A 16,396-nucleotide genomic window follows, 5' to 3' on the forward strand; every position below is an offset into this window, starting at 1 on the left:
GCTGGTTCCATTGAGGGTTTCATTATTTGCTTGATTTCAACCAAGGATAACACATCTTTCTGCCGGGGACCCTCTCGGGGTTCGGAGGTCTACCGAGACCAGAGGTAAGGGGAGGACCCCGTAACAATATAAACACTTGTTTGCTTTAACACAAATGTGAGGACATGACTCCACTTCATATAAACACTTGTTTGCTTTAACACAAATGTGAGGACATGACTCCACTTCATATCAACACTTGTTTGCTTTAACACAAATGTGAGGACATGACTCCACTTCACATAAACACTCGTTTGCTTTAACACAAAGGTGAGGACATGACTCCACTTCACATAAACACTTGTTTGCTTTAACACAAAGGTGAGGTCATGGCTTGTTCGGAAAGAGAAATGGAAATGAGACTATCCCGAGTCTCAAAATTTAGTCTGTGGGAAAGATCCGATTTGCTTATTTTGTTAGCGAAAGTCACTGATATAATTTTCTATGTGCGTGTGTTTCTGAGTGCAGAAGTGAGTGCTTATAGAGCTGAATTGGAGGGTATTGTGGTGCGGGGGAAAAATTGTCCTAAACCCGTTAAAGCATGGGTTCAGTGTGGAATTTCAATGAAGATCCTTCAAGGTCTGAAAAGGTCAGCCGTGCCATTTGTGCATATCATTTTGAATTCTGCATGTCATGTAAATATTAGCTTTGGCATCAAACCAAACATGATGCCTTTCACTCATCAGTATATTTGTTTAATTGCTTGCTACTCGAGCAAGGTTTCCACGGATTGTTTCGCTTGAACATGTTTGTTTGTTTCTTATTGAATATTTTCATGTTGTTTGTTGACAATATTGTGCATGTTCTCATCTTGACAGGCATAATTTTGAAAAGCCATCGCCAATTCAGACTCAAGCTATTCCAGCAATAATGGCAGGCAGAGATCTCATTGGTATCGCCAAAACGGGCAGTGGTAAAACCTTGGCCTTTCTTCTGCCTATGTTTCGTCACATCGTGGACCAGCGGCACCTCGAGGAGGGGGAAGGTCCCATCGGTGAGACGGATGACCATATGAGCTTTTTCATTTACTTTATTGTACACTCGTGTTTGCATTTACTCAAGGTTGCAATTTCCAACCACGATTGGTTGTGGCACTCATGTCTGTGCAGGTTACCTCAATTTATCAATACAAGGCATCAATTTACCCACATCCAGCCCCTCCACCCCATTCCACCTCAATCCCTCCTTCCAAATTTCCAGTTTTCCCTCCTGAGTTTCCTTTTGTTCCCTCCTGAAATCTTGTCCATCCAATGCATCCTCCCCTGCCCTTTATTCCTCCCCACTCATTATGTGTCTGCCTCCTGAATGTGCTGTACTTTTCTTTTCAAGGTTTGGTGAAGTAGTTTAACTTTTTAAAATATAGTGCAGGTCGTGGACAAAAAATGGAAACCCCTAAGTAAATGAGGGACACCAAGCAACAGCTTCCACACAGGTGTGGTCTATGTGTTCATAAAGCAAATAACATCCCAGCATGCTTAGGGTCATGCATAAAATGCTGCACAGGCCTAGTTGCATATAATTATGGCTAGCATGGCTACAAGAAGAGACCCCTCCAATGCCCCATCCACAGAGCATGTGTGGTCGCCCATTGGTTTGATGAGCATGCCATTGATGTTATCCACATGTCATGGCCTTCTCAGTCACCAGATCTGAACCCAATCGAGCATTTATGGGATATTCTGGAACCACAGCTGAGACCGCGTTTACCCCTCCATCAAACAGGTGTGAGTTAATTGACTTACTTGTGGAAAAATGCTGCCTCATCTCTCCTACAGAATTCCACATTCCATGTCACGGCACATACAGGCCGTACTGGCCACACGTGATGGCTCAACGCTCTGTTAAGTGACTTTACATTGGCGTTTCCATTTTTTTTTGTCCACGACCTCAGAAATGTACAAACAGAATGACAGTCACTGAGATCCATCGTATATTTTTGTTTTTCTTTCACATGAATCAAACACTCATCGTTGTTCAAGTGCAATGAAGGTGATTATGAGGATGCAAGTCTTTCCTTTGGATGTGGAATGTTGAATGTATAGGCCATGCCTCCACCATGGAGCAGAGATCTGCTTTTCACTGCCTCTAAATTGTTTAATTATAAAATTGTTTATTCCTTTGAAATGCCTTGTGTTTGTGTACATTGCAGGGTTGATCCTGACACCCACACGAGAGTTAGCCTTACAGATCACGAAAGAGTGCAAGAAGTTCACCAAGGTGCTGCAGTTACGCGTCGTCTGTGTTTACGGAGGAACAGGCATCAGTGAACAGGTGAGGACTAATGCACCTGAAGGTGATTCTTCACCTTCATTTTGCTTTCTTTTGGATCTTCACTTTTAACGTCATTTCGTTGTATCATCTGCTTGTGCAGTTTTTGTTTTAAGGCATTTTATTTTCTCTTGGGCCTTTTGTCATTTTATTCGATAAAGTTTTGCTTTAACATAAAATAAAAACAATAATCCATTCGGGATGTTCAAACTGTCAATCTCTGAAGGTACTTCCTGTATGGTGTTGTGTGCAGATTGTTTTTGGCATTTGCTTTGAAGACCTTCTGTCTGTTTATCTTTCTTTCACTCTTTCTCTCTCACTTTCCCATCTGCCATGATGCCATGTCATGTGTGCACCTGCAATTTGTCATTTATTTACCAAACTTGTCATGGAGGCAACAAAGTGTGACTATGCTGACATTTAGAACGTTACTTCAATAGCTTTATCTGAACACGCTCTTTGTCTTGCTGAGTGAGTTGCTTGTGATTTTAGTTGCAGATCTTTCCAAGTAAATTAAAAAGAATAACCTGATTCATCTGATTACTCGATTATACAAGACTGAAGACAAGATAAAACGAGAGTGCAATCGGAGATTGCAGACCCTCGCCAGGATGTGTTTGCGTGGTGTATTTTGTGGAGTGTTTTTGTGCATTCATTCATTATTTTGTACAACCCCACTTTCATCAGACACGGGTGACACATTACGTCCTCTTTATAAAACTGAATTCAGTATTGTATAAAAATTTTTTTTATTTTAATGAGGCTGTCCCCGGGGCCTTTTGAGTCCCCGGGGTCTTTTGCATCCTCGGAGTCTTTTGGGTCATCAGGGTCCTATGGCTCTTTTGAGTCCTCAGGATCTTTTGGGTCTTCAGTCTTTTGGGTATTTTTGGTTCCTCAGAGTCCTATGGCTCTTTTGGTGGAGGCACGTATGATATCATCATTAACATATGCTATTCCCCTTGGAGAGTTCTTTACAAAGAGCCATGTCTCAATTTTTTCGAAGCAGCGCTTTCGGAGATATAGACGTGCAAAGTTTTTTAGTTTTCCAAGATTGCGCGCGTACCACGTGACATATTACGCATTAATGACTGAAGCATTAATCGTCGGTAGCAGGCGAGTGCTGAGCTAGCTAGCTGTGCCTGATATTGGCACACGATGCCATCCATGTACAGTATCGATATCTATCAGATATCTATGGGTAATCGATCGTGGTGGAGATCGGTTTCTGAAGTTTGGGACATGGAATGTAGGGACAATGACAGGGAGATCAGGAGAAGTGGTGGAAGTATTGGTCAGAAGAAGAGTGGACATATGTTGTGTGCAGGAGACAACATGGAAGGGAAATGGTGTGAGAATGGTGAAGGGTAGGCAGGGACAGAAATACAAGTTTGTGTGGCAAGGGTGCCCAGAAGGCGTGAATGGTGTTGGTGTCCTGTTTTCTGAGGAGTTTGTCGACAGTGTGGTGAGTGTGACTAGAGTGAGAGAAAGGTTGATGATGGTGAAAATGATGATTGGAAAGCTCTTGGTGAATGTCATCTCTGGATATGCTCCGCAGGTTGGTCGGAGCGATGAAGAGAAGGACAAGTTCTGGTGTGCAATAGAGAAGCTGATGGAAAACGTGAAAGATGAAGAAGTTGTTGTGGGAGGAGGAGACCTAAATGGCCATGTGGGAAAGAGTATGGACGGTTTTGAGGGAGTTCATGGGGGTTACGGATATGGTGTGAGAAATGGAGATGGTGAAATGATTTTGGAGATTGCCAATGGAGCTGATTTGTTGATTTGTAATACTCAGTGCCAGAAAGAGGATAATAAGCTTGTTCCATACACGTCAGGTGGGTCGACGACAACCGTTGACTACCTGCAGGTGCGTAGGCGAGATAGGGGGCACCTCCGGGACACAAAAGCAATCCCGGGGGAGGAGGCTGTTTCACAGCACCACTTGGTTGTCTGCGACATAAGGGTGAAAGGTGTGAGGAGAACTCGGCGGCTGAAGTACCAACCGAGAATGAAGGTGTGGAGTTTGAAAGAGGTGACAGTGAGGGAGGCATTAAAAGAGAGGCTGAGTATGGCAGAGGATGATGTGGTTGAGCTTGAAAGTGGTTGGATGTCAATGAAAGATAGTCTGTTGGGTGCCATTGGTGAGGTATGTGGATGGACAAAAGGACCACCGAGGCACTCGGAAACATGGTGGTGGGATGATGAAGTTGGAAAGAAAATTGACGAGAAGAGGAAGAAGTTCAAGGAGTGGCAGAAGGCGAAAGGTATGGAGGCAGAAAAGGCAGAGCATGAAAGCCAAGAAGGCTGCAAAGAAAGAGGTAGCAAAGGCGCAGGTGGCATGTAGGAAAATGTTCGGAGAACGCTTGGATTTGGAAGAGGATCAGAGAGCGGTATTCAAGATTGCAAAGCAGATAGCGAAAGAGAGGTGTGATGTGATTGGGGTGAGTTGCTTGAAGGATGAAGGGGGCAAATCGTTGTGGACCCAGATGGAATTAAAGGAAGATGGAAGAGATATATGGAAATACTGTTGAATGCAGAGAATGAATGGGATGGCAACATAGAGAATAACCCAGTTTTAGGACCGGCAGAGAAGATAACCGAGAAGGAAGTTGAGGAAGCGATAAAAGCAATGAAGAGTATAAAAGCGGGAGGGCCGACGCGAGTTGTGGGAGATATGTTGAAGGCAGCAGGAAGTTGGGGTGTGAAGAGAATGACAGAGATGTGCAATCTGGTGGTGAAAGAAGGCCGCATTCCAGTGGATTGGGAACTGAGTACCCTCGTCCCTCTATACAAGGGGAAAGGTGATCCTCTGGACTGTGGCTCGTATCAAGCGATAAAGTTATTGGAGCATGGAATGAAGGTATTGGAAAGGGTGTTGGATAGGAGGATAAGGAAGAAAGTGAAGATTGACGAAATGCAGTTTGGATTTATGCCAGGAAGGAGAACGACAGACGCGCTTTTTATTGTGAGGCAGTTGCAGGAGAAATACTTGGAGAAGAGGAAGAAGCTGTTTCTTGGGTTTGTTGATCTTGAGAAAGCATTCGATGGGGTTCCACGCGAAGTAGTGACATGGGCATTGAGGAAGTTAGGAGTGGAGGAATGGTTGATCAGAGTGGTGATGGCAATGTAGCGCGCACAGCTGTCAGGATGAAGGACGGGAACAGTGGTGAGTTTGACGTGAAGTTGGGAGTGCATCAGGGGTCGGTACTAAGTCCACTACTATTTGTAGCTGTGATGGAGGTGCTGGCTCGGAACGTAAAGGAGGGTTTACCGTGGGAGTTGTTGTATGCAGATGATCTGGTGTTGATTGCAGAAAGTATGGATGGACTGAAGGAGAAGATGAACAAGTGGAAGGAATGTCTGGAGACAAAAGGTCTGAAGGTGAATATCGGAAAAAAAGAAGGTGATGGCAAGTGGTAAAGCATGTGGTGAGGTGGAAAGAACTGGGAAGTGGCTGTGTGCTGTGTGCAGGAAGGGTGTCGGAGTGAATTCCATTCAATGTACAATGTGCGCTGAGTGGGTTCATCAAAAATGTAGTGGTTTGAGAGGGTCATTAACCAGTGTGGCAGCTACATTCAAGTGTAAGGTGTGCCCAGAGGGAGCTCCAGATGGAGGAAATGTTGAGTTGGATCTTGGAGACTGCGTGAAGCTGGAAGGTGTGAAAACATTTTGTTATCTGTGAGACATGCTGAATGGAGAAGGTGGATCAGACTCGGCAACGTTTGCTAGAGTGAGATGTGCATGGAAGAAGTTTCCAGAACTGAGTTGCGTGCTGACGAGGAGGGGAGTGTCGTTGAAACTGAAGGGAAAGGTGTATGCTGCATGTGTGAGAAGTGTTACGATTTATGGGAGCGAGACATGGGTAATGAACGTAGAGCAGCAACGAAGGCTGGAAAGGGTGGAAATGCGAATGGTTCGGTGGATGTGTGGAGTATCGTTGAGAGAGAGGAAGACAAATGATGAATTGCGAAAGATGATGGGAATAGAGCCTGTGATGGATGCTGTGAAGAGAAACAGGTTGAGATGGTGGGGAGGGGGATGGGGGAGGTGGGAGGGGAGAAAGGGTAGGGTAGGGTGGAGGGGGAGGGAGGGGGAGGACGGAGGGGGAAGGGGGAGGGCCAGTCAACAATGACGTTGCAGTTCTCATGGTCGGAGAGCAGCAGAACAATCGCGACATCGTCCTGCATCTTCGAAAGAGCACGAAGCGGATTTTGGAGACCCACCGATCCTGTGACCCACGTCCTCCAGTACCGGCGTTGCCCGGCGGGGGAAGGGAGACCCGCACATTCCCAACCCGTACATTCGCCCTCTCGACTCAAGCTCGTATTCGATTCGTATTCGAAATCGAAAGGGGAAATCCTTCGTATTCAAATTCGTAAACACGAAATAAGAATTAAAATTTAATTCATATCGCACAAAATCGACACAAAACACGGTCGCATAAAGGTGAAAAAACACAATGGCTTTTTGCCCTGAATTACTTGCAAACGTGTGACGTGTGACGGGATGGAACATCACGTGATCGCTCTGAGCGAATCAGCGAGCTGCTCGCACTGGCTGAGATTAGCGGGTACTTCACTGAAATGCGCTGAGGTAAATATGAATAAAAAATATGGATCTCGTCAAATATTGTCTCGGCCATGTTCGTCCCAGGCTCAATGGCCATGTCTATGCCAAATAATAAGCACGTGAGCCTCTCCGTTTCGGAGTCTATCGGTAACATTACACACACACACGCACACGCACACGCACACACACACAAACTGTGTTTTATATACAGGGTGATTGAAAAGTAACTCCCTATTTTGAAATACTTATAATTTATTTCTTAAATATAATTTTTGCAAGAAATGGATATAAGAAGAAAGCGTATAGCATGAAGTTTTATGTAAAATTCGATATGGGCACCAGAATTCGCCACCAGCTTCTCAAGCCGGCCGGGAACCGCGTCAACTGATTTCACCAGGAACTCTTGTGGGATGGAAGACATAACTTCTCGTATTCGCCCTTCAAGTTCTTCCAAAGTCGTTGGTTTGGTACAGTAGACTTGCTCTTTTACCCAACCCCAAAGAAAAAAGTCACATGGTGTTAAGTCAGGGCTCCTGGCTGGCCACTCATACGGACCACGACGACCCATCCATCTCCCAGGGAAGTGGGCATTCAGCCATTCACGAACAACAATAGCAAAGTGTGGAGGAGCGCCATCTTGCATGAAAATCAAATCTTCAACATTCTCCAAAGCACTGATAATTGGCCAGATTTCGTCTTGCAGCATGGTGAGGTACCTTTTGGCATTAATGGTATCGCGAAGAATGAAGGGACCTACAATCCTTTCCGAAGTCATTCCACACCACACCGTTACCTTGGGCCGATATTGCGTTTTTTCAGAAATAACACGAGGATCTTCTCCTGCCCAGTAATAGCAGTTGTGACGGTTCACAAACCCACCGATGTGAAATACTGCTTCATCAGACCAGAGGATATTTTTAAAGAGATCAGACCAATCTTCATACCACTAGCTGGGCACGCTCCTGCAGGGTAAGACGTCCAGCCATGTTTGTAGGGCTTCCGAATTTCAAACAAAAAATAATCTGAAAAAAAACCAACACAGATTAAGTTCTCGTACATTAAGGAACAAACACTAAAAATTTGAGAAAAACATTACAATAAATAAATAATTTCTAAATATTTTATAATAGGGAGTTACTTTTCAATCACCCTGTATATAGATTTACAGGTAATGGGTTGAATGAATGAATGAATGTTCGTTTTAAGGCCATTTTTCCCCGCTAGAGCGGGGGTTAGCCTTGCGGGCCCCATTACAATCATGGTTCCCTGTTTGAGGCAATGTTTTTATGGCCGGATGCCCTTCCTGATGCCAACCCTTGGTCGCCTCTTACGATGCGCAGGGATACGGTGTACCTATTCTAAACCGGGGTACACACCGGGATCATTTATATAATACACCGGGACCGCATAATACAATATTTATATAATACATTTATATAATACACCGGGATAGGTAATGGGTTAAAAGAGGTAATTCAGGTCCATTGTTCTGAGACAACTGAGATAATAGGGTAATAAGTGACTGGTGGTGTTGGAGGGATGGTTTCGGATGTGGAATGAAATAAGAGGGGGTGGGGGAGGTTGGGAGAGTTTGAAGGGGATGGTGCGTAGTGGGGTTGGGATGCGAAAGGATGAGGGGAGGGGTTTGTGATGGAGGAACGAATGGGTGGATTCAGGTCAGGGAAGTTTCCCATGGGGGTTATGGGGTATAAGATGGAGGAACGAACGGGCAGATTCAGTCTTTGGAGGCCAGTTTGGAAATGTGGTTTTCCCAGGAAAGATCATGGCAGAAATATTATGAATACGGATGTTTTTGTGAATTGCATACTGATATTATATACCGATATTTTTGTGGATATATGGATATTTTTGTAATTATAGCGGTTTTTTTTTTAATATTGATTTTTTTTACGGAATATCGGTATATTCAAACTTCCAATATAACGGTATATCGACATGAAAAATTATACCGATAGAATGGTATATCGATATGAAAAATTATACCAATATAATGATATATCGATATGAAAAATTATACCGATAAAACGGTATATGGATATGAAAAATGATACCGATAGAACGGTATATCGATATGAAAAATGATACTGATAGAACGGTATGTGGATATGAAAAATTATACCGATAGAACGGTATATCGATATGAAAAATTATACCGATAGAACGGTATATCGATATGAAAAATTATACCGATAGAACGGTATATCGATATGAAAAATTATACTGATAGAACGGTATATCGATATGAAAAATTATACCGATAGAACGGTATATCGATATGAAAAATTATACCGATAGAACGGTATATCGATATGAAAAATTATACCGATAGAACGGTATATCGATATGAAAAATTATACCGATAGAACGGTATATCGATATGAAAAATTATACCGATAGAACGGTATATCGATATGAAAAATTATACCGATAGAACGGTATATCGATATGAAAAATTATACTGATAGAACGGTATATGGATATGAAAAATTATACCGATATAACGGTATATCGATATGAAAAACTATGCCGATAGAACGGTATATCGCTATGAAAAATTATACCGATATAACGGTATATGGATATGAAAAATTATACCAATATAACGGTATATGGGTATGAAAAATTATACCAATATAACGGTATATGGGTATGAAAAATTATACCAATATAACCGGTGTATCGATATATCACTGCACCCGGTGAAAAAAAAAAAAAATCAATTACCTTTATTAGTTTGAGATTCAACATTCTTTTTTTCTTGTTTTTGCAAAACTGCACATTAAAAGTCATTGAATGATTTTGACATCATTTCCAATGCAAATTAATGAATGGTTCAATTTATTTTAAAATGTTAACAAATCACTAATTTTTAAGTCACAATAAAGTCAATTGTTTGGACCAATCATGGGCCCACGTTTGGAGTAATGTAATGAGAAAAGTCAAGATTTCACATCGTATTAAATTTATTTAAAAGCAAACATGATGTAAAGAATACCTCACTAGACCTTTCCTCGGTTTTACACTGTACAACTCCTTCTGTGCTTTATTTATTTATTTTATGTTTACAAGTTCTAAGGCTCATGCAGGACCTGTTACACAAATTACTCGCATACACATACAGACAAAGACATCAGCCAACACAGGCCTTGACTTTAGACAAACACACTGGTGACCTTGGAAGTGTCATAACTTCCTGGAGCACTTTGTTTATTTGCGCCACCATCATGTGACGTCCATTTGCTATCCACAATCAGCAGGGTAATTGAGGAGAAATGCCCCTCCTCATGGGATGGCATTCCAAAGGATTTTTTTCGTGCTTTTTCCTCGATGCTTTGCGGCAGCGAGAGACGAGTCATATCTTGCTCTTTCATCAGCCTCGATTCTTGTAAAAAGGCACTTTTTTTGAATTATTTTGCATGACTCGACCAGGGTCAGAATCAAACTGCTAACATCCTAGACTTCCATTTTACTTTTGAGTACACTACAATGTTTAACAGTGTAGTTTATACTTGCGGTTTAACGCTGCACATTCTGTAGCTTGTATCAGTTGAGAAATGCAATTCCACTTGCGTTTTAAAACGTGTTGCAATTTTTTTTACCAATTTTACATTTTCATTGCGTCTGCCATTTGGTACACTTTGAATGACCATATAAATCAATTACAATTCTTTCCCCAAAATAACCATCGATCGTAAAACTATAAAAGATGGTGGTACAGCATCCGATGATGGTCCAGTAGGAGCGGTGCACAAAGTGTGTAAATTTGCCTGAGGTGGGAATATTTTTGGTTCATTTATTGCCAAATGTATTACTTTGAATATGAAAGCTCATGGAACACATGGGCCTTATCAATTAATGTCTTCTATTACCCAGGCAAACAAGTCAGGTTTGTGTAATTGTCCGTTTTCATCAGCGTCGTTGGTGTGCCTGTATATATTATCAGATATACAGTCATGTGAAAAAGTAAGTACACCCCATGTAAAGTTTTGACTTTTTCAACATATTTCAATATACGGTTATTTGATCTTCATTTCAACAATATTGATAGATAAAGGTGATATAATATAACAAATATCATGAAACATTTACATTTTGTAGCCCATTGTATAATTTAAATAAACATAAATGCAAATTTCGCATGTGGAAAAAGTAAGTACACCCCGACATTTATCACTACTTCAAATACCTAAAATTAGAATCAGGTGCACCAGGTCAGGTGCAAATGATTAGAACATTGTCAGAGAGGATCTTGGAGGAACCTGTCTTATTTAAACCTCAGACATTTAGTTTGGTTTGCTCTTTGTTGTTGAAGTGTGTGGTGTCACCATGCCTAGATCAAAAGAGCTCTCTGAGGCTTTCAGAAAGAAGGTTATCGATGCCTATGAGTCTGGGAAGGGATTTAAAAAGATCTCCAAACAATTTGAAATCAATCATTCGACTGTCCGGAAGCTCATCTACAAGTGGAGAAGATTCCAAACAACTGCCAACTTGTTCAGGCCAGGCCGACCCAGCAAGTTCAGCCCGAGAGCAGACAGCAAGATGCTGAAAGAAGTCTCTAAGAACCCAGAATGTCATCACGGGACCCACAGGTAGCCCTTGCCACTGTTGATGTCAAAGTGCACGAGTCTACCATTAGAAAGAGGCGACACAAATTTGATCAACATGGGAGGTGTGCCAGGAGGAAACCTTTGCTGTCCAGAAAGAACATCAGGGCAAGACTAATGTTTGCCAATGAACACCTGGGCAAAGACCAGCACTTCTGGAACAATGTGCTCTGGACAGATGAGTCAAAGGTAGAGCTATTTTGCCACAGTACCAGAAGACATGTTTGGCGAAAACCAAAGACAGCATTTGACCACAAGAACCTGATACCAACTGTAAAACATGGTGGTGGAAATATTATGGTTTGGGGCAGCTTTGCTGCATCAGGGCCTGGGCAGCTCACCATCATAGAATCCACTATGAATTATTCAATGTACCAGAGGGTGCTTGAGGATAAATGTGAGGCCATCTGTTGGAAAGTGGAAGCTCAACCAAAGGTGGACCTTGCAACCTGACAATGACCCTAAACATACCAGTAAATCCCCCAAGGAATGGCTGAAAAGAAAGAAATGGAGGGTTCTGGAAGGGCCAAGTCAAAGCCCGGATCTAAATCCCATCGAGATGTTGTGGGGGGATTTGAAACGAGGTGTGCATGCAAGAAACCCCTCAAACATCACACAGCTGAAAGAATTCTGCATGGAGGAGTGGGCAAAAATTTCTCCCAGTCGATGTCAGAGATTGGTAGACAGTTATAAGAAACGCCTACTTGATGTTGTTTCTGCCAAAGGGTAAATACCACCTATTGGAGCCAAGGGTGTACTTACTTTTTCCGCATGCGAAATTTGCATTTATGTTTATTTAAATTATACAATGGACTACAAAATGTAAAAGTTTCATGATATTTGTTATATTATATCACCTTTATCTATCAATATTGTTGAAATGAAGATCAAATAGCTGTGTGTTGAAATATGTTGAAAAAGTCAAAACTTTCCATGGGGTGTACTTACTTTTTCACGTGACTGACTATGTATGAATATGAATGAATGAATGATCGTTTTAAGGCCATTTTTCCCCGTTAGAGCGGGGGTTAGCCTTGCGCGCCCCATGACAATCATGGTTCCCTGTTTGAGGCAATGTTTTTTATGGCTGGATGCCCTTCCTGACGCCCTTCCTGTATGTATGTATATGTATATATATATATATATATATATATATATATATATATATATATATATATATATACATACATACATACATACATACATACATACATACACACACACACACTGTCGTGGCCAAAGATATTGGCACCCTTGCACTTTTTTCATGTAATGCACCATTTCTTCCAAAAATATTGTTGAAATTAAAAAATATTTTGGTATCCACATTTGTATTTCTTTGGTTTGCAGTGGAACAAAACAAAAAAAGCTGAAGAAAAATCACTAACTCTTAGCTTATTCCACACAGAAATCCTAAAATGGCCTGGACAATATTATTGGCACCTTTTAGAAGTTTAGAAATAATTCGATTTCAAGCAGGTAATTCTCCTTTACTTTGGAATTGAACTCACCTGTGGTGAGTTGCAGGTGCCTGCAATATTTAAAAAAAACACTCATTCAACCAGTTTGCATCGAGAAAAGGAGTCATTCTGCTGTTTTGTGTCACTGTGTGTACCACAATGAGCATGGAGACACACAACACAATAACTTGCATTTTAAGGCCATTTTCCCTGCTAGAGTGGGGGGTTACAATGAGCATGGAGAAAAGAAAGAAAACCAGAGAATTGTCTGGTGAAGTCAGACACAAAACTTTCGCCAAGCATGGACAATCTCGAGGCTACAAGTCCATCTCCATAGACCTTGATGTTCCTGGGTCCACCGTACGCAATGTTGTCAGGAAGCTTAAGGCCCATAGTACTGTAGGCAACCTCCCTTGACGTGGCCGCAAGAGAAAACTTGATCGAAGTTTGCAGTGAAGGATTGTTCGAATGGTGGAGAAAGTACCTCGATCAACTGCCAAACAGATTCGAGCTGACCTTCAGACACAAGGTAGGACAGTTTCAACTCGCACCATCCATTGCCAACTCAATGAAAGGGGGTTATATGGTGGGAGACCCAGGAGGAACCCACTGTTGAGAGAGAGACATAAGAAAGCCTGACTGAAGTTTTTCCAAAACACACCTGAACAAGCCAAAATCCTTATGGGAGAATGTCCTGTGGACAACAACAACAACAACAACAACAGGCATTTTAAAGCCATTTTCCCTGCGAAAGCGGTGGTTAGCCTTGCGGTCCCCATGACAATCTTCTCCATCTTGCCCTAATTTCTGCATCTCCCCTTGTTAACCCCCTTGCCCGCATTTCTTCTTCGACCATCTTTAGCCAAGTCTTTCACGGTCTTCCCCGTCCTCTACTTCCTTCTACCTTCATTTCCATCACTTCTCAACCAGTCACTTTCATCATTCCTCAACACATGACCAAACCATCTCAACCTGTTCCTCTTCACAGCATCCATCACAGGCTCTATTCCCATCATCTTTCGCAATTCATCATTTGTCTTCCTCTCTCTCAACGATACTCCACACACCCACCGAACCATTCGCATTTCCACCCTTTCCAGCCTTAGTTGCTGCTCTACGTTCATTACCATGTCTCGCTCCCAAAAATCATAACACTTCTCACACATGCAGCATGCACCTTTCCCTTCAGCTTCAACGACACTCCCCTCCTCGTCAGCACGCCACTCAGATCCCGAAACTTCTTCCATGCACATCTCACTCAAGCAACCGTTGCCGAGTCTGATCCACCTTCTCCATTCAGCATGTCTCCTCGTTAACAAAATATTTTCACACTTTCCAGCTTCACGCCGTCTCCAAGATCCAACTCAACATTTCCTCCATCTGCAACTCCCTCTGTGCACAACTTACACTTGAATGTAGCTGCCACACTGGTTAATGACCCTCTCAAACCACTACATTTTTGATGAACCCACTCAGCGCACATTGTACATTGAATGGAATTCTCCGATACCCTTCCTGCACACAGCACATGGCCACTTCCCAGTTCTTTCCACCTCACCACATGCTTTGCCACTTGCCATCACCTTCGTTTTTCCGATATTCACCTTCAGACCTTTTGTCTCCATACATTCCTTCCACTTGTTCATCTTCTCCTTCAGTCCATCCATACTTTCTGCAATCAACACCAGATCATCTGTATGCAACAACTCCCACGGCAAACCCTCCTTTACGTTCTGAGCCATAACCTCCATCACAGCTACAAATAGTAGTGGACTTAGTACCGACCCCTGATGCACTCCCACCTTCACCTCAAACTCACCACTGTTCCCGTCCTTCGTCCTTACAGCTGTGCGCGCTCTTTTGTACATTGCCATCACTTCTCTGATCAACCATTCCTCCACTCCTAACTTCCTCAATGCCCATGTCACTACTTCACGTGGAACCCGATCGAATGCTTTCTCCAGATCAACAAACCCAAGAAACAACTTCTTCCTCTTCTCCATGTACTTCTCCTGCAACTGCCTCACAATAAAAAGCACGTCTGTCGTTTCTCTTCCTGGCATAAATCCAAACTGCATTTCGTCGATCTTCACTTTCTTCCTTATCCTCCTCTCCAACACCTTCATTCCATGCTCCAATAACTTTATCGCTCGATACGAGCAACACTCCAGAGGGTCACCTTTCCCCTTGTATAGAGGGACGAGGGTACTCAGTTCCCAATCCACTGGGATGCGGCCTTCTTTCACCACCAGATTGCAGATCTCTGTCATTCTCTTCACATCTCAATTTACCGCTGCCTTCAACATATCTCCCACAACTCCCATTGGCCCTCCCGCCTTTCTACTCTTCATTGCTTTTATCGCTTCCTCAACTTCCTTCTCGGTTATCTTCTCCGCCGGTCCTAAAACTGGGTTACTCTCTATGTTCCCATCCCATTCATTCTCTGCATTGAACAGTATTTCCATATATCTCTTCCATCTTCCTTTAATTCCATCTTGGTCCACAACGATTTGTCCCACTTCATCCTTCAAGCAACTCACCCCCATCACATCACACCTCTCTTTCGTTATCTGCTTTGCAATCCTGAATACCGCTCTCTGACCCTCTTCCAAATCCGAGCGTTCTCCAAACATTTTCCTACATGCCCCCTGCGCCTTTGCTACCTCTTTCTTTGCAGCCCTCTTGGCTGCCTTATAACTTTCATGCTCTGCCTTTTCTGCCCCCATACCCTTCGCCTTCTGCCACTCCTTGAACTTCTTCCTCTTCTCGTCAATCTTCTTTCCAACTTCATCATACCACCACCATTTTTCCGAGTGCCTCGGTGGTCCTTTTGTCCATCCACATACCTCACCAACGGCTCCCAACAGACTATCTTTCATTGACATCCAACCACTTTCAAGCTCAACCACATCATCCTCTACCATACTCAGCCTCTCTTTTAATGCCTCCCTCACTGTCACCTCTTTCAACCTCCACACCTTCATTCTCGGTTGGTACTTCACCAGCCGAGCTCTCCTCACACCTTTCACCCTTATGTCGCAGACATCCAGGTGGTGCTGTGAACTAGCCTCCTACCCCGGGATCACCTTTGTGTCCCAGAGGTGCCCCCTATCTCGCCTACGCACCATCAGGTAGTCAACGGTTGTCGTCGACCCACCTGACGTGTATGTAACAAGCTTATTATCCTCTTTCTGGAACTGAGTATTACAAATCAACAAATCAGCTCCATCAGCAAACTCCAAAATCCTTTCACCTTCTCCATTTCTCACACAATATCCGTAACCCCCATGAACTCCCTCAAAACCGTCCATACTCCTTCCCACATGTCCATTTAGGTCTCCTCCTACCACAACAACTTCCTTATCTTTCACGTTTTCCATCAGCTTCTCTATTGCACACCAGAACTTGTCCTTCCCTTCATCGCTTCACCAACCTGTA

At 42.9% G+C, this 16,396-nt stretch overlaps 1 protein-coding gene across 1 annotated transcript in view; it reads left to right on the forward strand.

Moving 5' to 3' along the window:
* DDX46 (DEAD-box helicase 46) overlaps positions 1–16,396 on the forward strand; it is a 180,923-nt gene that overhangs the window by 63,144 nt on the left and 101,383 nt on the right. Inside the window, exons 9-11 of the mRNA XM_078783905.1 lie at positions 508–628; positions 858–1,033; positions 2,189–2,310. Of these exons, the coding sequence (XP_078640031.1) occupies positions 508–628; positions 858–1,033; positions 2,189–2,310 (419 nt within the window). The remainder of the gene's footprint in view (positions 1–507; positions 629–857; positions 1,034–2,188; positions 2,311–16,396) is intronic.

This window comes from Myxine glutinosa, chromosome 8 (genome assembly GCF_964187855.1).
Source record: "Myxine glutinosa chromosome 8, kmMyxGlut1.1, whole genome shotgun sequence".
In the NCBI taxonomy this organism is placed as follows: domain Eukaryota; kingdom Metazoa; phylum Chordata; class Myxini; order Myxiniformes; family Myxinidae; genus Myxine; species Myxine glutinosa.